Source organism: Ctenopharyngodon idella, chromosome 24, assembly GCF_019924925.1.
Source record: "Ctenopharyngodon idella isolate HZGC_01 chromosome 24, HZGC01, whole genome shotgun sequence".
Lineage (NCBI taxonomy): Eukaryota > Metazoa > Chordata > Actinopteri > Cypriniformes > Xenocyprididae > Ctenopharyngodon > Ctenopharyngodon idella.
Window position 1 is genome coordinate 15,368,103 of NC_067243.1, and position 22,693 is coordinate 15,390,795.

The following is a 22,693-nucleotide window of genomic DNA, read 5'->3' on the forward strand; positions in this document are numbered from 1 at the left end:
GGTGGGGTCGTGGGGTGGGGGGTGCGTTCTTGTAGCTAACCTTACACTATGATTACAAAACCCTTTTTATTTATAGGATTAAAGAGTAGAATAAAAATCTACATAGGTAGCATTTATGAAATAATTGATATGACTGCAGTATTGTATGACTGAGCACCAGACTCTCTCTCTCTCTCAGAATCGTCTTTCATCTCTAAATTGTCACATGTACTGCACACATCCTTTTATTATAAATAACTGGATAGAAACAGCGAGAAACACCGTCAAAAGTGCCGCTTTCGAGCTATTAGCGGCCGGCGACTTGAGTGCTTATGTCAAGCTATTAGCTTTAGAGTTTTGCTAGTTGTGGTTTGAATGGTTTCTGTGCAGATTTAAATGAATACATAAGTAAACACACATACATTTAGCTATAATATGCATGTGTGCATTATCACCTCGGTGATTGCATTCACTTTCAGTAATTCAATGGCACTTTCACAACAACAACGCACTTTAGCTATGTTTGTTATTCTTTCTAATGTTACATCAGGTGAATTTCCTTAAACACTGATCAAATAAATATCATGCCTTTTTCTTTTTAAAGAACATCAAAAAATTAGCTTGAACTGTGCTTTTGGCCATTTTGAACTGCGCGAAACTGAACTGAACTGCTGAGTTTGATTGACAGGCGATCTAACCAATCATAACGCAGAATCCGCCATTTTATCCGACAGAGCAGTCAGGGGAGTTAGTAGATTTTAATGCTGGTGGACTTAAACCTGAAAAATGGTGTGTACTGGTGTTTTTCCGCGGTTGAAACAACATTCCTTATGATGTTCATTCATGTTTATTTGATGCTATAAATGAACTAGTAGGAAGAGATGGTCAGTTCACAAGCCGCTTGAACTGAGGCGCTGCAGCGATCTGTCACGACACATCAAAGAGCCACAAAATGGTATTTATTGTTTAAATTTCTTTAAAAATTACAATATTTGAAATTTGAGACTTTGTTTCATATCAAAAGTAACCTGCTCTGTCTTGTCTGTCGACGTGTTGTCAGTGTCCTCTTTGCTCCGCGATGTATTTTTCACTGCATGAGAACATGATGTGTGGCGTGAGAGCGGCATGGTTTGTCGGACATAGCAACAGTAACTAAAGGGGGCGGGTCTTTGGGAACGGTCAATTGCTGAGGGGGGATGCCATCCCCCTGCATCCCCCCTCAAATCGAGCACTGGGTGGAGGCACTGTCTTATTGTAATGTGAGCTGCCCTATACTCACACCTCATTTTCCCTGAGAGGTGATACTCCAAGAGACATGTAATGAATTACCACCTGCCATTTGTTCTGGATTTATTTTTAGGCCTTATGGCCAAATGATGAGATGCCAAATGCAAGTTCTTGTCTTTAAATGGCTTTGTATGGTGTTCGTATAAAAACTGCAACAGCAAGCATGACGAACTACTCTATTTTGTTCTGTTCTGTATCATATGACGCTAATTATATTTTTTAATGGATGGAGATGTAATTGTAGCTGGCCCTTTAAGAGATCAATAAACGCAGATAAAAAGAATCACAAACAATGTGCAGTTATTTTTTTAATTAGTCTTGCTATAGTCATCATCTCTCTGTCAAAGTATAGCCTACAGGACACAATTGAAACTATGCAACATATTTGAAAGATCTTGTGCGTCACTGCTGTTTTTGGAGCATGCGCACAATGCAGAGTCCAATTTTAGTCGATTAACATGTATTCATGCTAGACAAGGTCTGTTTGCCCAAATTGGACTGGCGTAATTTCAGTTGGTCTACTGAAGCGTTTACATGACATTTAAAAAATATTGATTTATTCCAACTTAAAACTTTTCAAGTGGGTGTATTTTTTTTTTCTTCAGTTGCACCAATTTACAAATATTGTTCATTGATGTTAGAACAACTGAAGACATTCCCAGGACACAACAGTTATGTTATGTCTGCTATGAGGTGAGGTCAAAAGTTATTTTTAAAGGAATAGACAAAATATTTAGCCTTTCTGATCTGTATTTATTTTAAAGACAGAAAAAGAACTGAACATCACATAAATCATTAAGTAGCACATCAAGTAAGTTCAAGACTTAAATGACTTAAAACATGCAGTTTCCTTTTCAAATAAAACATAAAATGAAGCCATGAACGTAAGCTATTATTAAAATGGAATTTGCATTATATGAACTTGCATTGATTTATACATTTATTTTAAGATGTTTTTGTGAATTCCTCAATTCTGATGTCAGATCTCATGTAGTTGCAATCTGTAAGAAAAAAAATTAAAATTCAGTGCTGAAACTCAAGGTGAAATATTTAATGTAAGACATCCTAAACATAAAGATCATTGAAAAACAATGCATTTTTTAAATGTACCATCTATTGTCCAGCATCAAACAGCTTCTTCCTGCCCTCCATTCCAGACATGGCCTCCACATTCTTACGCCAGTCAGTCACCTCTTCTTTCTATGAGAGGAACAGGTGTAACAACAGGTATGTGTTAAAATAATACTGGCCAACACTTTAGTTTAGGGTCTAATACTCACTATTAACTGTAGTTGCTTGGCTGTTTTTTAGTACTTATAAAGCACATATTAATGGCTTATTCTGCATGACCATATTCCACATCCCTTAATCCTACCCAATACCTAAACTTTACAACTACCTTACTAACAATTAATAAGCAGTTATTAGGAGTTTGAGGCAAATGTCATAGTTCATAGTTAGTTAATAGTGAAAACTGGACCCTAATCTAAAGTGTGACCAAATACTGTATTAATTGAATATATTTCAACAATTTGATTCATATTTCAATGACTCAGTTTTATTCATGAAAATGTCACATGACTTACCTTCTCCTCTTCTTTCTTGACTGTCTTGAGGTTGGCTTTGAAATCCACAGACTCTTTGACCTTGGAGCCCAGAAGAGCGCCCAACATGGCATCGGCAGAGATCTTCACCCTCTTCAGTGCAGGTCTCTTCATTTTGCCTCTAAGTTCGGTAATCTTGATGTTCAAATCTGTAATCTAAAGCAGACACGAAGTTAATTCCAATGTATTTCTGTTGAATCTAATAAGATACAAAGTGATTCCACTGATGGTGCTGTACCTCCTTTTCATTTTTGGAAACCTTGGCCGCGATGTCATATCTTTCTTCATCTACAACATCAATCTTTTGATGGAGGTCTTTGCAGAGAGCCTGAGAATACAATATTGTGTCAAAATTATCAGAGTGGTTGTCAACAATTGTTTTGACAACCTTTAATAATAATCTTAGAAATTAAATATAAGGTCTTTAAATGTAATTTTTTTCATTAATGATTTTTTTAAAATGAATTAAAAAATAATAAACCATCATTTGCACCAATTGAGTTAATGATTTGCATAAAGTCTCTAATAATAATCTTAAAAATTATATCTATATATTTGTAATAATTTTTTAAATAAAAAAGCATAATTTTAACATGTTAACTATCAGCTCTCTTTTTAAGCATAGATCTTAACTTAAATGGTTGTAATGCATGAATGCTTTTGTAATACAAACCTAAAGGTTGGTCTTCTTTTAAAGAAGACACCCAGCAGATTGTTGCAGAAGTGAAAGCAGCTTCAAAAAATTGAAGTGTAAAAACAGTATAGAAGTTTAAAATTAGTGTAAAACAAATGTATTTTATACAAAATATATATTTTACAAAATAATTTGGGCAGCGGCTATTTACACTAAGTGCAAACAGCTGTAGATGCTATATACACTATATGAAAATACCAATATATTCTATTTACACTAAGTGACAATAGTAGCATTTTCTTAGCAATGTGCTATTTACACCTGGTAAAAGTATCAGTTCTTTGCAATAAGAGTAAATAGTACTTAGATGCTATCTATAGCTACTTTATATTGGCAGATACTTTTTGCGCCTCAGTATTTTTGTACATTAACAGGATGCAATAATATCATAGTGTAAATGATTATATTTATTAAAATTATTAAATGGATGCTGCCTTATTGGGAGAATAAAAACCCTCCCTACACCTTACCCTAACACTACCTAATAAACAATTATTACACACTCGTTCGAAATTTATTTCCACTTTTAGAACATTATTTTCATTTTTACTGAAAAAAAATGCGAGCTCAGCAAAAGGCGGATTCGAACCCACGTCGATCACGTTAAAAGCCAGGTCTGCGAGTCTTACTCGCTGCTGTTGTGCCACTGAAGATGTTGAATCCTGTGCATCTTTTTGAAAACTTGAGTGGCCCAACCAGACATTAGTGGGCGGAGCTAGTGTAAATAGCGTTTGCCAACAAGGGACACTATTTGCACTTAGTGTAAATAGACGCTCCAAATAATTTAGACTCTAAAATTGCTTAAAAAATAGCTGTATTCCAAATTTGAAGTTAAGATCACAAAAATGGATTTAAAATACTGTTTTCATGGCTGGTTTTAACAATTTCAAAACAGTTTACACAGGATGAATTTTAAGTGTTTAAGCTTTCGAATGAAACCTAATTTATGATCGTTACCAAAATATGAGATAGAAGAAAAAAGGTAATATAAAAGCACACCAAGTGCCCCGCTATTGGGACACTGACAGTTACCAGGCTATATTAGGTTTACCTGAAGCTCTTGAACAGACAGACCGGACAGCTGTAGAGGTGGCACTCTTTCACGCAAGGTGGTCTCTCTCTCCCTCTGCTTCTCTTCTTTTTCAGTTACAAGCATAGATGTTGCTTTCTTCAGGAGCTTTGTCTGAAGCAAAACATATCAGAAAGCACTGCTAAATGCATCATCTTTAGAAATTATTACTTTTCTGTAAAACAGACACAACCAAATACCTTTAAGAACAACCTCCTGGAAGCTGAAATCTTAGATTTGGGTCGCTGAAAGAATTTAAGCACATTTATTGGATTTTGTTAAAGAAATTGAAATCGCCATGTACAAAAAGTGGAAGTTGTAAAGTCCACTTACCTGTCTAAAATGGCAGTTTTCAATTTATGAAAAGGAAGAGTAAAAGTAGTAGTAATTTATGAAAAGTAGGGATGTTTTAAACATGTACATTTACAGTAAGAGAGCAGATACTGTATGCATATAGATATTAACAACTTAAAAGAATACTTACGACTCTGACATTGTGACCTTCTAATTGCAAATCAAAAATCTGAAAGTCAAAAACCTGAAATATAAAGATTGGTGACTTACTGATAAGCAGCAGTTATTACTAAATAATATTGCACTTCATAAGCATTATTTTAGAGGTACATGCCACTTAAACAAACTATGTATATAGTTTGTTCAATGTATATATATATATATATATATAAAGCACCACTTCTCAACATCACACACTAATAGATTCCTGATGGATGTACCAGAATCAGAAAGCCAAAAAAGTAGGAAAGAAAAGTCATAAATGATGAAAAATCTCAATTGTTTCTTCTGGACAGCAATGAGATTAAACAGGGTGCAAATTGAGACTTTTGCTTTAATTTCCTACAGCTTCAGAAGATATCTCAACAATGTAACCAATCATTTCTCATCAAAGTTTTCAAAGACCAAACTATCTGGGCTACACTCCACATTAATTTTATGTCAGCACTTTTATCTCATGGGTAATTCTGTTATTTTTAGAGCAATCAAATGCATTGTTTTTACCGTTAGCTGTGCCAAATAGTTCATACCTGTTTTTCCAAAGTCCACTCCAAGGGAACAAGTATAGTGTGACAATGTCAGTGCACAAGGAAGCCCAGACAAATTTTATGGCCTCTTTGGCTTCCTCTGAGTGGCTCACTAAAATAGACTGAACCCCTTACACCCTGAGGCTCATTTTACTCAGCACCATCAAAACACAATTGCATACATTGTCCACTGCCAGTCCCTCTTCATTCCCCATTGTTTGACCCTACAAGGCAGAAAAGGCTTTGCTGAAGTCGGCCAGTAGCTGTATGACCATGACTGCAACTAAAAGTGACCACAGAGCCTAGAGAATTTGAATTGATTGATTGATTTATTTTGGAATATAACATAAAGAAATGAATCAGGGTATTTGTTGTTTCTTTTCATTTTTATACACATACAACGAGCTTTATACACATCCCAAAGGGTTTCCGCATAGTACGAAATCCAAATAAATGATACACTTTTAACTTGTCTGATTTGAACGGCATTGAATATGGGTAAATATACACACAACATGTGGTAACTTAAAACCAGTTATGCAGATACAAGAAATGCATTTCAAGGACACTGTTTGTTTTGCAAGGGAATTGCAAGGTGACACAACACGTTTCTTTGTTGCATGGGGTCATTTAATTTTGGAATGCCATTACATTGCAATTTTTACTTTCAGTAATGCAGAAAGTGTTACAATATTTGACATCTTTTATTCCTGAACAGCACTAGTTAACATTGCATACAATTAATTTCCAGTCTGATTATATTTACGATGCATTTAGCATATCATACACAAAATATCATATTTAGTTTCAAATGTAAACGCATTTGTACAGAATGTCCAACAATTGCAGCAAAACACAGGGACTGATAAAGACACACTAAGAGTTAAGATCACCTACAAAACACTTAAACTATGAACATTATAAACAGTTTTGTGTGTGTGTGTGTGTGTGTGTCTGTGTGTGTTTGATTGACATAACAAATCAAATTTGTATTTGGTTTGGATTTTCTTTCTTCAAAACGTGTGTTTCCCTGCGTTGGCACACATCAGTCTGAAAAATAAGAAAACAATGTCATTGTTCAGTCAAAATGCTTGTTTTTTACAGCACTCAAACATAGGTAAATGTGACAAATTTGCTTTGTACCTTTTTTTTTTTATTATTGTGCAGCAGTGAAAAGCTTCTTCCTGCCCTCCATTCCAGCCATGGCCTCCACATTCTTACGCCAGTCAGTCACCTCTTCTTTCTATAAATGGAACAAATAAATAAAATGGGTTTAGAATGAGTTTTGGTTTGTTAAAATAATGAATGAATGAATTTATATTTCCAAAAGACTAAAATGCATCACCTTTTCTTCTTCTTTCTTTACTGTCTTTAGGTTGGCCTTGAAATCTGCCTTTGATGCCATTTTGGATTCAGTCAGAGCACCAAACATAGCATCATGTGACTTCTTAACCCTCTTCAGTTTGGTTCTCTGCTTTGAACCCTTCATTTCCCAAATCTTCTGGGTCAAGGACTGGATCTGAGATAGACCACAATGACGGTAACTTGTGAAACAACCTTTTTGATGTCAGTTTTACTCGTTTGAGAGCAGTGTTGTTATTGCTAACTGAAAAAATCATTTTCAGTAATTGAAATAAAGCTGAAATAAAATTAAATAAAAAAAGTAGGTGAAAAATGTAAACTTAAAAAATCTTGCCTTGGCAACTAACTGAAATAAATACATTGTTAATAATAAATACAAGTTGAAGTACTAACATTACTAAAACTGTGATAAAAAAATAAAAAACATTAAATTACTAAAACCTAAAGCTGCAGTCTGTAAGTTTTGCCTCTTTGTCGCCATCTCTGTTTGAAACCTGCAATGGCAGTTAATTGTGGAATTATCATCTTTACGTGGGTTGTGCATCGGCACGGCTCCTCAGCGCGGATGAATCTAATGTTTGCTGTCAGTCACCACATCGGTGGATATTGTACTTCGGGAATCACAGATTCTAGTCTTGGAAGTATGACCAAAATAAGAATTTTCACCCGAAAATGTCATCTGAACAAGTAACATGTCTGCCACTTTTGTTCTGACCAACTGAGAAAAAAAGCATTACAATAAATCACGCTGCCAATGGTGATTAAATCTTATGATCGCTTAGATCGGATCATGTCAAACCGTTCAAATTATTATTATTGTTATACTTTGTTCTCAAATTGTCAGCATTGCGTGACTATGTGTATTTATTGTGTATTAGCGTTACCTGATTTCAATTTCTTTAGCTACTCCGCAGTCCGAAGTCTTTTGCTTTTGTCTACAGGTGAATCTCCAGTTGTCACTGATGATTGTCATTTGGACAATGATAAGTTTAGTTATTGCAGCTGCTGTGAGAAAAGACTATAAATGATCCTCCACTGGCATCCTCACATGCGATATAGCCTACTAGCTGGGACTCGTTCTTTATGTAATCAGACGTGATGTAATGACACAAAGACGAACGGCGGCATGCGCGAATTTCCACGGAAACCTACCAGTACCGATTTTATTATAAAACATTATTACAAGCTTACCGTTGTGAATCGGGCTAAGGTAAGGAGATAGTTTTGAACACTGGCTGGTTATGTACTTGCTCAAAAATTGATTTTGGATCATTTTTAACCAAAAAAAGTTACGGACTGCAGCTTTAAAAATAAATTTAAAATAAAAACTAAATAAATAAATATATATATAAAAAAATTAAAAAAATAAATAATATAATAGTGTATAAATAATATTAAAATAACACTGTTTGAGAGACATTGTGCAGGTACTTTATCATTTGTATGTTCTCTGGGATTCGAACCCATGACCTTGCCGTTGTTAGTGACATGCTTTTCTTTAAAACTACCGCAGATAAAACACCTGTTAACGTTTGTATTCATTAAGAATCTATTGTTTGTCTTTCTAAACGTGATACAACATCGCAACCATTACCTCTTTTTCATTTTTAGCCACTTTAATTTCAAGATCATATCGGGCGTCATCAACGACATCAATCTTGCGGGAAAGTTCTTTGCAAAGTTCCTGCAATAAAAACATTCATGTGAATATATATATATATATATATATATATATAATTTACTTTTGCATATTGTTAGTTCAGAATTTTTTATTCTAGAAGATACCTGGAGCTCCTGTACAGACAGACCAGATAGTTTGAGAGGAGGAACCCTCTCAGTAAGAGCATCCTCTCTTTCTCTTTTATTCTGCTCTTTTTCAACTGCCAGCATAGATGTGGCCTTCTGCAGTAATTTGGTCTGTAATGTAACAGCACAGATGTGACTATGAAGTTCTAGCAGATTAGCACATAGCTTAGCGCATAGCGCAGCACACTGCTAACACACCCAGCCATTTCATCATGGATTATATAGACTTGCTTTTCATTACTGTAAGGAAGTTTAATATGTGCAAACAGTTCTTATGTTTACTAAAAATCTGAATTTTCACCATCATTATGCTGCGTTCACGCCATGTTGTAATTACCGTAAATAAAGCTCTGTATCGTTCTTGTGATACTTTGATGACATACAGCGATCGGCCTGCACAGCACCGCTTTAAGTCGAACACATCTTAAATATGCAGTGGTCAGGTGGTACAGCGGCCGTGTGCTACAAGTCGTATCTCTCAGAAAATTAAGATTTTACAAGCACGTGAAGGCTTTTACAGTTAAGAATCGTTACGGGAATTACAACATGACGTGAACGCACCTTTACTCCAGTCTTCAGTGTCACATGATTATTCAGAAATCATTCTAATATGCTGATTTGCTGCTCAAGAAACATTTCTTATTATAAATGTTGAAAACAGTTGTGCTGCTTAATATTTTTTTTTTGGAAACCGTGGTACATTTTTTTAGAAAGTTCAAAAGAAAAGCATTTACTTTAAATTTTTGTAACATTATAAATGTCTTTACTGTCACTTTTGATCAATTTAATGCGTGCTTGCTGAACAGAAGAATTAATTTCTTTAAAAAAAATACTTAATCCAAACTTTTGTATTTTATGAAAAAACAAGCAACTTACTTTTAAGAACAGCCGCCTTGTGGCAGTATACTTTGTTTTTTTCTGAAAAGCAATACAAGTCATGATTAATCACTCCAAATAATTTTTTTGACCTGCTTTATCTTATGAATTATTGTACAAATTGCCTAAAGGGAAGTGACTTACAGGTCTACAATGATGAAGAGCACAGCAATAAAGGAAAGAAAAGAAACACCAAAATGGATTAACAAAAGAGATAAATTGATCCACTTTACAATTTTAATAATAACGTACTTACTAATAATAAAGTACTTACCCTTCAGACATGATTGTTTCTCTTTATGGACCCTAAAAATGGAAGATATTTTATAAGAGTTCTCATTAAATGAATTTAAAAACACATATAAAGTGTTTAAATGGACCAAATGATAAATTATATGTTCCCTTTTCACAATAACAAAGGTGATGGATCTCCAGATATGTGAACTCAAATGTGTTTCAAATCATTCAGCGTATGAATCTGTGCGTCAGATTTGCGTAAAGTCCCTAGGAAACATTCTTACAGTCCACACATAGAACATAGTCTGGAAAGGTGACGAGTGCCAAGTGTTTGAAAGGCGGAGAAGTCACAATGTAGAGGAAATTTTAATTTGGGCCATCGTATTCAAAGAAGAGCACTTTATATAAAGCACTGGTGCCGAGCGTTCTGTCCGTACCTATTCTTTGCATTCGTACCTATTGTGTTTGATAAAGCACATGGTTGTTAGTATTTCCAGCCTGGCTAAATTTGAACATTGCTGCCATTCTTTCATATGGCCCAGTTTCAAGCCCTAGCCTTGAACTCACTGCGCTGGATGCTAATGCTTTCATACGGATCCTAGTAGCCAGAACTCAAGTTTTGGAAAAGATAGCTTTTGTTTTGAGCTAAATTATCTGGATTTTTTTAGTCTTTTTTTGTTAAAAGGTGAAAAAATGCACTTTTAAATTTTTTAATCCATTTTATTTCCAAAAAAAAAGCTTGTGTGTGGCTAATTCATACGTACAAATTTAGGAAGTAGTCATTTAAGAGTTCAGTCAAAAACTGGCCACTAATTTAGAGGCGTTTTTGTTGTTGTTGTTGATGTTTTTGCTTGTTACTCACCATATGCCAATTTCTTGAGTGACTAAATTGCAAGACAAACCACCTGAGAACTATTTTCAATGTCTAATTGGTTCTAGGAGCCAAATCTCTCAAGAACATTTGATCTTGTATCCGTGCTTCTCCAAGTCTAATCTAGAGTATTTCATAACATACATTCCTTAAAGTTGACACAAGCAGCTTGTTACGAAAATACACAGCGCGGCACTTGCTAGTCCCTGTGGGGAGCCGCGGTCGTGGCATGGGAGAATGTAGGATGGATATCCATCCATCCTCCCAACAGGGAAGGAGTAATTATGATTATCTCCAAATGTGTTCTGTAAATCTAAGAGCGATGAACCGACCATACAGTTAAAATCCTCACAAATGTTTAGCAATAAACTCAATATCCTTAAGTATTTATGACAACATGTGTGGGTCCAATAAACTGTGAATGTAAATGTGATAGCTTATAGGACTTACCTTGAACAAGGAGACAATCAGGGCAGGATGAGTTGTGTGGTGGCTTTGAAGGAGAATAAATGTTAAATGTTTTTTTTCGGGAAGGATTTATGGGTTGAATCCTGCGTGTGAATGGCTAACTAAAATAGACCCCCGTTACGCCTCTTGCACTCACGTGTGCAAATATCTGGGCAATTTGTTTTCGACCTCCAGGACATGGACATAGACACTTTCAAATGACACACACTAGCACAAGGGTCATGCACTTCAATTCTCTAGCTCTACTGTGTGAAATAGCAGCTGGAAAAGGACACCCTAGGTCAATAGGGTAAAAAAATGAATTAATAGATATCACCATACTTCCATAGTTGATTGATTATCAAAATTCTTGTTTCATGTATATATGTATTGTAATTGAAATATACAGATGCAAATAGATAAAGTGAAGTGAAATAATCAATTTAGCATGTTTTCTTTCCATTAGTCTGAAAAAACAAGCCAAATAACCCAAAATCTCCAAACTGACCAGTGCATGGGAAAAAAAATGGTTTTGCCTGTAGTGTCTTATTCATTTTGACGTATCTGATTAGAACAAACTTCTGCATTGCTCTCAATAGGTAAAATGAAAAATGTTTGTCCATTATAACTTGTAGACTTGTAAATTCAAATATTAAATTACGTTAAATCTTAAAGGGATAGTTCACCCAAAAATGAAATTATCCCATGATTTACTCACGCTCAAGCCATCCTAGGTGTACATGTCTATCGTCTTTCAGATGAACACAATCAGAGATATTTAAAAATATCCTCCAAGGTTTATAATGGTTGTGAATGGCAGCCCAAATTTTGAAGACAATAAAATGCATCCATCCATAAAAATAAAAAAAATGAATCCATGCGACTCCAGGCGGTGATTAAAGGCCTTCTGAAGCGAATCGATGCGTTTGTTTAAGACAAATATCCTTATTTAAAACTTTATACATTCAAATAACAAGCTTCCGGCATTCGAAATACGACGTACGTCCAAAAAAACGTTAACTTCTGCGACATAGTACACAATGACATGACGTACTAGCGTAGTACGTCATGGTGCAGTGTAGAACGTCATGTCATTGTGTACTATGTCGCGGAAGTTAAAGTTTTTTTGGAAGTACGTTGAATGCGAATGGCTGTCCCGCCAGAAGCTCGTTATTTTATGTTATAAAGTTTTAAATAAGGATATTTGTCTTAAACAAACGCATCTATTCGCTTCAGAAGGTCTTTATTAACCCCCTGGAGTCGTATGGATTCATTTTTTTTTAATGGATGGATGCATTTTTTTGTCTTCAAAATTTGGGCTGCCATTCACAACCATTATAAAGCTTGGAGGACTAAGGATATTTTTAAATATATCTCTGATTGTGTTTGTCTGAAAGAAGTAGTCATATACACCTAGGATGGCTTGAGGGTGAGTAAATCATGGGATAATTTTCATTTTTGGGTGAACTAACCCTTTAAAAAACACTCAATATTTTAATTTAAATAATTACATCTAATTTAATTTAATGGGACTGTAACTATTTTTTTTTTAATACAAGTCTATTTTCTTGACATATCTGATTTGTTAACTCCGCAGTTGTAATAAAATGTTCTCCTCGTAAACACTAAAGTTAACTGGCCTCTTTATTAACCTGCGTGCTTGTGTTTGAGGACTATAAAAGCAAAGTTCTTCAAGGCTATGGTTCCTGCATGCCATGTAAATGGGGTGAGGGCAGACAGTAACTCATGTTGTTAGGAAGGAACTGACAGCACACTCCTAAAAGTTGGGTTTTAATTATAATTTATACAAGGTTTTATAATTACAATGCATTCAAATCTTGTTCTAATCCACAAAAAGCTGCATACCCAAACCTATACTTGTGGAAGCGCTCAATGACAACATGACATTGTAGTAAACATTGTTTTAGATGTATTCAGATGTGTCATGACATGTAGGTCCTGCATGCTGATCATTTACTGACACAAGTTAGAAGTGCCAGTGATAATATTGTGCCATGAGTTTTTACTGTGTGACAGAATGAGACGGGGGTTCAAGGGCTTCTCAAATCCTCTGCTGACTGCTGGCATGTGGCGGTAGTTATCAGTGTCAGCAGAACTCATGAAGTCATTTTAAATGTGCTTAAATGTGGAAGTTTCTCTTCTTCTCTTCTTTTTAAGCGTAATGAAAATTGGCATTATATTGTAGAGTGTGTTTAAAGACAGTCTGGCTAATAGTGTCATAATTCTGTTTGAAAATATAATTTGCTACAACTTAACAGACAGATGCAGTTTAATGGGGTTAGAGAGAAAAATATATATTGCTCATATACAATGATCCAAATAACACTGCATATTACTCTTTAAACTGACATGAGCCCTCTAGTGGCAATTAGTTGACTTTTAGCTAACAGTTTGCCTTTTAGCAGGGGCGTAGCCATCATTTCAGAAGTGAGGGGGACAGAAATGTTGGGTGCAATACCAGTTTTTATCTGACCTTTGTCTAATTGATAGATTTTATTTTTTTTTATCTCATCTCTTGCTTTTAATTTGAAATTAATTTGCTTTTAATAAGAAATCAAATACACTGCTGAACAATAACCAATATCTAATATTTTCCCCTATATTTTATGACAATTTTATGATTGGTTTATGTACTACAAACACTTGTGCATTAAGTCCTCAAACTCCTCATGGATTTTATACAATGTAAAAAAAAAAAAAAAAGAACACAGAATAAGGCAGAAAATACAGTACCTATCAAATGTTTGGAAACATTACAATTGTAATTGTACAATTGAAATAGGCTTATGTCTCTTCTGCTCACCAAGGCTGGATTTATTTAATCAAAAAATGTAGTAAAAACGGTAATATTGTGAAATAGTATTACAATTTAAAATAGAAGTTTTCTATGTGAATATATTGTAAAATGTAATTTATTCTTGTGATCAAAGCTGAATTTTCAGCATCATTACTCCAGTCTTATGATTATTATAAATGTTGAAAACAGTTGTGCTGCTTTGTATTTTTGTGGAAACCATGATACAATTCAAACATTTTGTGGTAAATTAAAAAAAGAGATATTAGGCTAATACTTTTATTCATTAAGGGTGCATTAAATTTATCAAAGTGACAGTGACAATAAATGCAAACAAATGCTGTTCATTGAACTTTCTATTCATCAAAGAATCCAGAAAAAAATAAATGTATCATTGTTTCCACAAGCAAATCAGCATATTAAAATGATGACATGTTGACACGTTTGTGGTTAGATATTGGATGCCTGCCAAGTACTGCAGAAGCGATGATGTTTTCAGAATTAGTTGCTCATTTGAACTTGATGTACCTTTTGTATGAAAATATGTCTGTTTCCATTTCTTCAGACATGTGATAATGCAAGATCTGCAATATTCTCTTAAAGGTGTCAAAACAACACCTTCTGTATCTATTTTCATCTATTTTTGACATTTGACCAGTCACTCTGACCTAGCCATTACACCAACTATGACATAATGGATAAATCTGTTTGACCTTTTCTTATTAGACCAAAACATGAGTTTGAGTGGGATGTAAGTTTTTTGAGTGGGATGTCTTTAATAGTTTAGCTTTTTCTTTGCTCTTTTTGCTTCTCGCATCTCTTCTGCGTCTTCTACTTCTGGCTGCTGCTTCTTCTTCTCTTCTAACTCTCATTTCATTCTGCAAATATCTTAATTTTGTTCCTTCTTTCTCTATATTCTGATCTTCATCTTCATTTATTAGATACAATACTCTAGATTTTATTATTAACTATTAATTAATTAATTTGTTTGTCTCTATAATTTTTACTTAATAAATTTGTTATTTCTCCGGCTTCCAGTATGAATAAAAAATATATTACACGAGAGTGAGCGCTCCATAATGTTTAGATCGCCTCATTTTTGTTAAGAATAAAATGGCAGGTCATGCAAAAAGTGCGGGGGACGAATTTACGTTTTATTAAAAGTGTATTCTACGCCCATGCCTTTTAGATATTTTGCTGGTCATTTGCCGGTGTTTTTGAAGTGCTGGTGGAATAGAATCAAACATCCTCTCATGGCTTATCAGATTCTATATGTATATAGAGGAAACCAAGAGATCAGATGAGGGGGAGGAGAAATAAATAAAGCTTTTCTCACAAACATTTCCTTTGATATTCAAGTCTGCCTTAAAATCAAGCCCTTTAACTACACATAAAAAAGTGAAGGGCTTGATTTTCTGTCCATTTGATACTAGTTGGACTCACAACTTTAATAACACTTTAGTGTTGACATGCAAGAAAACTTAACAGTTTCATTTTCCACCAGTGAAACTGAAAACCATTTTAACCATAATATATTGCTTAATTATTGTGTATATCTATAAACTACTGTTAGGTTTAGGGTCATAAAGATTTTTTTAAAGTTTTCAACATTGATAAATAATAATTAGAAATGTTTCTTGAGCTGCAAATCAGCTATATATATATATATATATATATGTAAGCAATAAGGTACTTGAGGCTGTGCTGTATTGTGAATAAGTCACGGCTGAAGGGCGTTTATAGGCACGACGCAAAGCCCCTTCAGCCATGACTTATTCACGATACAGCAATAGCCTTGAGTACCTTATTGCTTTTATAAAACAGTTACAACACAATACAAATATTAAAGCCACTAAAAGCCACCCTTCCGCCAGAAGTGATACAGCAATGGCCGGAAGTGAGGCAAAATTTCACAATAAAATAACAGTAAATTAATTTGCTACTTATCAGATTGTTTTATTAACGACTACACCAACCCTAAACCTACCCTTACAATAATGCAAATACAGTAATTAAATGACCCAATATTAATTTTTGCGCATACCCAGTGTCCGTAGCTGTATCCCTTCTAGTTTTTACCGCCATGAACAGCAACAGAAGTTACATTATTACGCCATTAGATGTCAGTACCGAAGACTTTTACATTGAAAAGACTGAACTGTTGTGAACATGGAACAAGACGCAACTGATAAATGCTTTGACTAGCGCTGTCAGTCATGGGAAAACCCCTTAAATGTTAAAAGGACAAGATAATACATCGGACATTTAATCAAATTTTTTATTTTGAACATAGGACTGACCTGAAGGAAAATGCTAAATCTGAATGCAGATAATAAACTTGCTCAATCGATCTCTTTTTCACAATACTCTTCTACATAATACAGTAAGCTTCAATGAATAAATTGAGAACAAACAGTTTACATTGCTATAATATATTGGGTCATAAAGATTGCTAAGAGTGGTTGCTAAGGGTGTTGTGTAGTGATACACAGAACCGTTGGGTGAAGCGGTATATACAGTAAAAATATATGTATATATATCAAAGGAAATGTTTGTGAGAAAAGTTTTATTTCTTTGTTGTGTCAGGCTCCTCCTACCCCTTATCTGATCTTCTGGTTTCCTCTAAATACAGATAGTATCTGATAAGCCATGAGAGGATGTTCGATTCTATTCCACTGGCACTTCAAAAACAGCATATGCCTGTTGCAGTACCAGACAAAAACGTAACTACAATGAGTGTGATTTTTCTCTTTCTGTTCATTCTTTCTCATGTCATAATGAAAATATCACCCCTGCATCTCATTGAACTCCCTCCGATGGAATGTTCTCAAAAGGTAAAGACACTGTTTTCTTCCCTTTTATCTATAAAACATTAATGCTATGAATGTAAAAATGAGTGAATCTTTCATTATGCTGTTTTCTGACAGGGGGTAGATTGCAATGTTCAAGTTGGTAAGTATAAGTTTTCTCTAAATTCATAGTAATGTGAGGTTTTTGAAGACAAAATCAAAGGTATGTTCATCAAATATTTCTTTGACGTCTTAGGGAACTGTTCAGATGAGGGTTGGGTGATGCCATGGACTAAAGTCCCAGGTTCTTCTCCTGTTGTAACTGCAAGTGTAAAAGCCAAGAGGGATGATAGTGGACAGTTTGTGCCAGTTATACACCTTACATGGAGCCAATTACCTGACAGTAAGGCAGATGATGTACAGCTGTTCAAGACTACAATATTTAAAAATAATCCGATCATTTCAGTCAAATTGCTTTTTTAACAGGAAACTTTTTTTTGTTCAGTTGTTTTCCCAGCATAATTATGTATTTAAAGGTTATTTTCTTTATATTATTTTCATCAGGTAGCATATACGTCCTCAAAGGGACTGAAGTGCGTGTGGTTGAAACGGCAACAAATCACAGCGTTTGTGTTCGTTATATTTTTCTTAACAAACTGTTGGGGACACAAAACCTGAGACGGGGCATGGTAAGAGAATTAATGCTTGTAAAATCATATACTACTATGCAGAATTATTCATGCCACTGTTTCATCTTTGTTTCTTTCCTTCATATTTTTAGTGGACTTTTTCTTTGGACAGAATTGTGGTTGTCCCCAACTTTAAATATCAGGTTTTTGTAACCAATTTACCAAAGCCAGACATAGGAATCAATACGAATATTACCATCATCACAGTTCCAGGTGAGAATAACTTAATGTTTAAATAACAATTGAGGTTTGATGATTAGATACTGTATATATTTAGATTTGTAGCAGTTATTTAAAGTCTACATGAAACAGAAGTTGCAGTAGTCTTTTCTTCCCTATTGTGACGTATATCTGAGTGAAACAACTCCTCAAACAAGAAAAAATGAAGGGCGGGACTTGATTTTGTCTGTGGGGAATTGATTGGATGATTGGATAGTTGTGGTTTGCTATTGGTCGATCTCTTGTGAGTGACAGGTTGTCCCGCCCTCACGCCAGTAAACGTCATCAGAGAAGAGATATCACTGCAAGAGGAAGGGGATGTTATTTTGATAACAGTTTACGAGGGCATATAAATATTAAAAAAAGGTGCACGGATAAATAATTAATAATAAATACTGCAATATTCCATAAAAAAACAAGAATTGCCCATTTTGATTTCATGGTGACTTTAATCAATCGAGTTATCTAAAGCAAATGCTTGAACGTGTTTAAAACTCCTGTTTGTATAAATCTGTTTGTCATTTTAGAGAGCATTTGGGGTAAGGACGTAAAATGGTCAGTGAGAAACTATAAGAAAAAGGACTTGGTGATAACCATAGAATTCAAACCACTAGAGTTCTCTGACCAACACAGAGTCTCCATCTACAGTCCTGACCTTCACCCAGAACCATCTCGCATTGTCATAAAGGTACTTCCAATGTTCAATATACAGATTTAAAGAAAAAGTCTCCACACTGCCATCTGTTGTATATTCTTTTATAAATGTATATATTCATATATAGCATGATGTGAAAAAAATTCTGTTTTAAAGGATAACGAGACATATCTAAAGGTTAATTTCACACTGGAAGCATGGCAGATAACTCACTGTAGTTTGGACTTGGTGGTGAGTTAAAATATCATTTGCATGTGTGCTTTTTGTTAATATATAATGTACAGTAGTATTGGGATGTTTTGTCAGAGTCTTATATCACTAAATGGCTAAAAGATGTCCTGTTCAACAGATTCAGCCGCTGTTTGTTCAAAGCATGAAGAACTTTCTGGATTACAGAGAGAAAGTTGATATCTGTCCCTGTACGTATTACACAGTAACATTAAATGTCTTATTGCCTGTGTATTTTTTATTAGCCAGCATTCAGATTGTGATTTACAAAAAAAGTTCATTAACCTTATTTTTATTTTATTTAGATAGCTACCATTATCTCTATTAACATGTTAATGTCAGTTCTTCCAGATGCTCCTGTTCATTTTATTATTTTGGTGATACTGGGGGTGTTGTCTGCCATATTGGTTGCTGTTGGTTGCTGTGTTGCATTTTTGCAGAACAAGAATTCACATGAAGGTTAGTGCAAATAAAAAGACTGTGTACTTGAAGGGATTGTTCACCTAAAAATGAAAATTCTGTCATCATTTACTCACCCTCAAGAAAGAAATTCATACAGATTTGGAACAACTTGAGGGTGAGTAAATGATGACAGAATTTTCATTTTGGGGTGAACTATCCCTTTAACGGCTTTAGTGAGGGAAAGAACTACAATCCAATGAAGCATTGCGAGCGACATAATCAAATTAAAAATGGAGAAATATAAAACTCATCATTTAAAGGCACACTATGTAAATTTTCGCCGCTAGAGGTCGCTTATTCAAAACAAAGGCATAGCTTGACAACGCCTTGATTTCGCGGAATCATGGGAGGTGTTGTCTTGACGTCTACAGCCGGTGGAAAAGAATCAGGATGGGACTCAGGCATGAGATTATTAATGTTCCTGTAGTATGAAGCAGAGGAGGAGCGATTGCTAATTAGAGACGAGTGTGACACACGTCTCGAGAGCAGCGGAACTTTTATTATGCCGCAGTCGCCGCTTCTGATTCTTCCGGTCATTCATATGTGGGGTAAAGCAGCGCTGTTTTATCATATTAGATACATTTGTGTGTTGAAAGTTGTTATAATGCTACTCTGCATTCGCTCGGAGGCTACTATGAGACACTTGTTGCAAACATGGTATTCGCTGTAAATCAAGAAAACCGGATTTAAACAATAAGACTTACTGTGTTGAGCTATATAACATGATTAGTTTTCTGTCGATGAATGTATCCAAACAGTTGTTCACCTGTCTAATAAAACATAATATATTAAAGCGTCTTTGGTGTTTCCATGGTTTCTACAAAATAAAACCGGAAACTGAGGGTAACGCGGTATGATGTCATTGATAGGCGATGCACGGACACGATTCTTGTCCTGGTTAAAACTGCTTATTTCTCTGGATTTAAACATTCTTGGAAACATTTGGAATAATGTAACTACACAAGTCAACTTTTGGATATTTTAATCCAAAAATATTACATATTGTGCCTTTAAAGTTGCTGAGTATATCTATTGAAACTATAAAAATCAATTTCCCTATGGAGAAAATAAATCGAGTTTACTTCTGGAACCCAAATGTTGCACTCTACAGTGTAATAAAATTAAATATAGGCTACTTTGCTCTGTTTTGCTGATTCTTCCACTCACTCTTTATTTATTTGATATGTTTTGAAGGTTTCAAAGCTTTTGTTTCTTAATAATAATCATGACTTTTGATAGAAACGCCATCCTCAGACAGCTCTACCTGTGCGAAGGGTAAACTGGAGTGGAATCCCGTTCAAGAGCATAAGAAGGTCATCATCATCTACTCTCTGGACCACCCCCTGTACAAAGAGATCATCTTGAAGTTTTGTGCCTTCCTGAGGGCTAAATGTGGCACAGACGTCATTTTGGATCTCCTAGACTCCACCTGGCTCAGCACAATCGGCAGAATTCAGTGGCTAGATACGCAAAGGGAACGAATCTCCAAGTCCTCAGATAAAGTCCTGATCCTGTGCTCTCCAGGCGTACATGCGAAGTGGAAGGCCATGTGCGGTGAGCACAAAGTGAGACTGAAGGAGGATGAACGCTCACCCACAGGAGACATGCTCACGCCGGCCCTGAGCCTCATTATACCGGATTTTGTTCACGCTTCATCTTTCCACAAGTACATGGTGGCTTATTTTGATGACGTGTGCTGTGAGAATGATGTTCCAGCACCTTTTAATGTGGTGGTGAAGTACAAGCTCATGAAGCACTTTGAGGAACTTTACTTCCGGATCTTAGACATGGAAAAACATGAGCCAGGTTGGGTTAAATGCATTGAAGGCATTAGGGAGAATGATTACTTTAACTGTCCCTCAGGACGAGCCCTTCAGGATGCTATTGAAACTTTTCATAGTTACCAGCTGAAGAATCCAAACTGGTTTGAAATTGAGCTTTTGGACAGTGATGATGACGAAGAAGAGGAAAACATCTTGGAGTCAATGTTTCCTATAAACTATAACCCCGTCACTGAATGCTATAAGCTGATTGAAGAACATAAAGCTCATGTAACTGTCAGTTTGATTAAGTGCCATGATTTAAAGTCTTCCATCGCAGAGACGGGCATTTTACTGAACGAGAATTCTTCAGTTCTTACCACAGATGTGTACTGCAGTGGTTCAGTCCTGAGTAGCTTTACAACTTTAGATGTGAAAGGTTTACCAGAGACTAAAGCTGTCACACAACATACTTTAAGTTTACATCCTCTTTGAATTAAGCTTGACATAATCAGATTACTGTAACTTTCTGAGTCCAAATTTTTGTCTACTGTATGTATAAAATGCCATATCAAGTAAGTTATGAAGTTACTTTTTGACAAAGACAGAAAAAATAAAAATGTGATAATATAAGACATTTACTTATATTTGGCAGATGTTTTATCTAAAGCTATTTACATTGCTTTCAATGTAAACATTTAATATTTTTGAATTTGTTGGGAATTGAACCCATGAAACTGCCATTGCTAGCACCATGTTCTACTGTTTAAGCTTCAGAAAATCTATTTTCTATAATAAAAAAATTGCACAAACCATTTATTTTTTACACTTTGTTTTTTCACATGAAATTGGTATTGTCACAGGTTTTTTTTTAGTAATTCCTGAAGTGTCAAGGAATGACAAATTTGAATACATTTTCAAAGGAAACGAGTACAGAATTAGGGATATGATGTGTTATTGTTTTCTGAAACCTATAACCAAGAAATATGTAAATGATGTTGTTGAGGCTCACATACATGAAGAATACATGGAGTATGATTTAAAGGGATAGTTCACCCAAAAATGAAAATTTTCCCATGATTTACTCACCCTCAAGCCATCCTAGGTTGATATGACTATCTTCTTTCAGACGAACACAATCAGTGATATATTTAAAAATATCCTTTTCCTCCAAGGTTTATAATGGTTGTGAATGGGGGGCCGCTATTTGAAGCCAAAAATAATGCTTCCATCCATAAAAAAAAAGTAATACATACGACTCAAGGGGATTAATAAAGGTCTTCTGAAGTGAAGCAATGCGTTTTTTTAAGAAAATATCCATATTTAAAACTTTATAAATTCAAATAACTAGCTTCCGGCGGACGACCGTACGCAGAATGCGCAAGTCGATTTGCGGAGGAAGAGTATCTTTTGAGCCGACACACAATGTAATGACGAACACGGAGGCCCAGAGGATAGAGCAAAACAAATCACCAGTCATGGATTATAAATCTAAAATGATAATTTTTAAAGAGAAATGTCGGAGGATTTCGATATAAGTTTGAACTGCGAGGGGCGTCCAAGCTTACGATACTCCAACATCCTGCATCATCCATTGCGTCAGGGGTTACTCATTTGGTGTCGACTTGCACATTCTGCGTACAGTCGTCTGCCGGAAGCTAGTTATTTGAATTTATAAAGTTATAAATATTGATATATTTCTTACAAAATCACATCGCTTCACTTCAGAAGGCCTTTATTACCCCCCTGGAGTTGTATGGATTACTTTTTTTTATGGGTGGATGCATTTTTGGCTTCAAAACGC

General features: G+C 35.1%; 2 protein-coding genes across 5 annotated transcripts; one reads left to right on the forward strand and one right to left on the reverse strand.

Annotated features, from left to right (window-relative positions):
* Nucleotides 1–1,998: 1,998 nt before the first annotated feature.
* On the reverse strand, nt 1,999–9,962 carry LOC127507495 (troponin I, slow skeletal muscle-like). 3 transcript variants are annotated; one of them, XM_051884656.1, is made up of 6 exons: nt 9,718–9,962; nt 8,821–8,952; nt 8,630–8,719; nt 7,019–7,192; nt 2,377–2,466; nt 1,999–2,267 (listed from the first exon to the last, which is right to left on the reverse strand). In XM_051884656.1, the coding sequence occupies exons 1-5, from the start codon at nt 9,778–9,780 to the stop codon at nt 2,380–2,382; spliced, it is 546 nt and encodes a 181-aa protein (XP_051740616.1). In that variant the 5' UTR covers nt 9,781–9,962; the 3' UTR covers nt 1,999–2,267; nt 2,377–2,379. The 3 variants fall into 3 exon arrangements, with proteins under 3 accessions (XP_051740616.1, XP_051740617.1, XP_051740615.1); XM_051884657.1 differs by lacking the exons at nt 7,019–7,192; nt 8,630–8,719; nt 8,821–8,952; nt 9,718–9,962 and adding exons at nt 2,853–3,026; nt 3,109–3,198; nt 4,616–4,747; nt 4,834–6,719; XM_051884655.1 differs by lacking the exons at nt 1,999–2,267; nt 2,377–2,466 and adding exons at nt 6,282–6,723; nt 6,817–6,916 and having other exon boundaries at nt 9,718–9,804.
* On the forward strand, nt 7,079–21,704 carry LOC127507492 (interleukin-17 receptor A). 2 transcript variants are annotated; one of them, XM_051884653.1, is made up of 10 exons: nt 7,079–7,213; nt 17,015–17,039; nt 17,133–17,279; nt 17,441–17,565; nt 17,658–17,778; nt 18,312–18,472; nt 18,596–18,670; nt 18,789–18,858; nt 19,010–19,126; nt 20,369–21,704. In XM_051884653.1, exons 1-10 carry the CDS (start codon nt 7,208–7,210, stop codon nt 21,382–21,384), a joined length of 1,863 nt encoding a protein of 620 aa, XP_051740613.1. In that variant the 5' UTR covers nt 7,079–7,207; the 3' UTR covers nt 21,385–21,704. The 2 variants fall into 2 exon arrangements, with proteins under 2 accessions (XP_051740613.1, XP_051740612.1); XM_051884652.1 differs by lacking the exon at nt 7,079–7,213 and adding an exon at nt 16,156–16,921.
* Nucleotides 21,705–22,693: the final 989 nt, after the last annotated feature.

Excerpts from the sequence above, each read along its gene's own strand:
- LOC127507495 (XM_051884656.1), bottom strand. The coding sequence starts at position 9,780 with ATGACTTGTATTGCTTTTCAGAAAAAAACAAAGTATACTGCCACAAGG. Across the intron at positions 8,953-9,717 it reads CAAGGCGGCTGTTCTTAAAA|ACCAAATTACTGCAGAAGGC; the intron begins GTAAGTTGCTTG and ends GTTACATTACAG. Across the intron at positions 8,720-8,820 it reads TGTCTGTACAGGAGCTCCAG|GAACTTTGCAAAGAACTTTC; the intron begins GTATCTTCTAGA and ends TTTTTATTGCAG.
- LOC127507492 (XM_051884652.1), top strand. The coding sequence starts at position 16,745 with ATGTTCGATTCTATTCCACTGGCACTTCAAAAACAGCATATGCCTGTT. Across the intron at positions 17,566-17,657 it reads AAAACCTGAGACGGGGCATG|TGGACTTTTTCTTTGGACAG; the intron begins GTAAGAGAATTA and ends TCATATTTTTAG. Across the intron at positions 18,859-19,009 it reads GAAAGTTGATATCTGTCCCT|TTCTTCCAGATGCTCCTGTT; the intron begins GTACGTATTACA and ends TGTTAATGTCAG.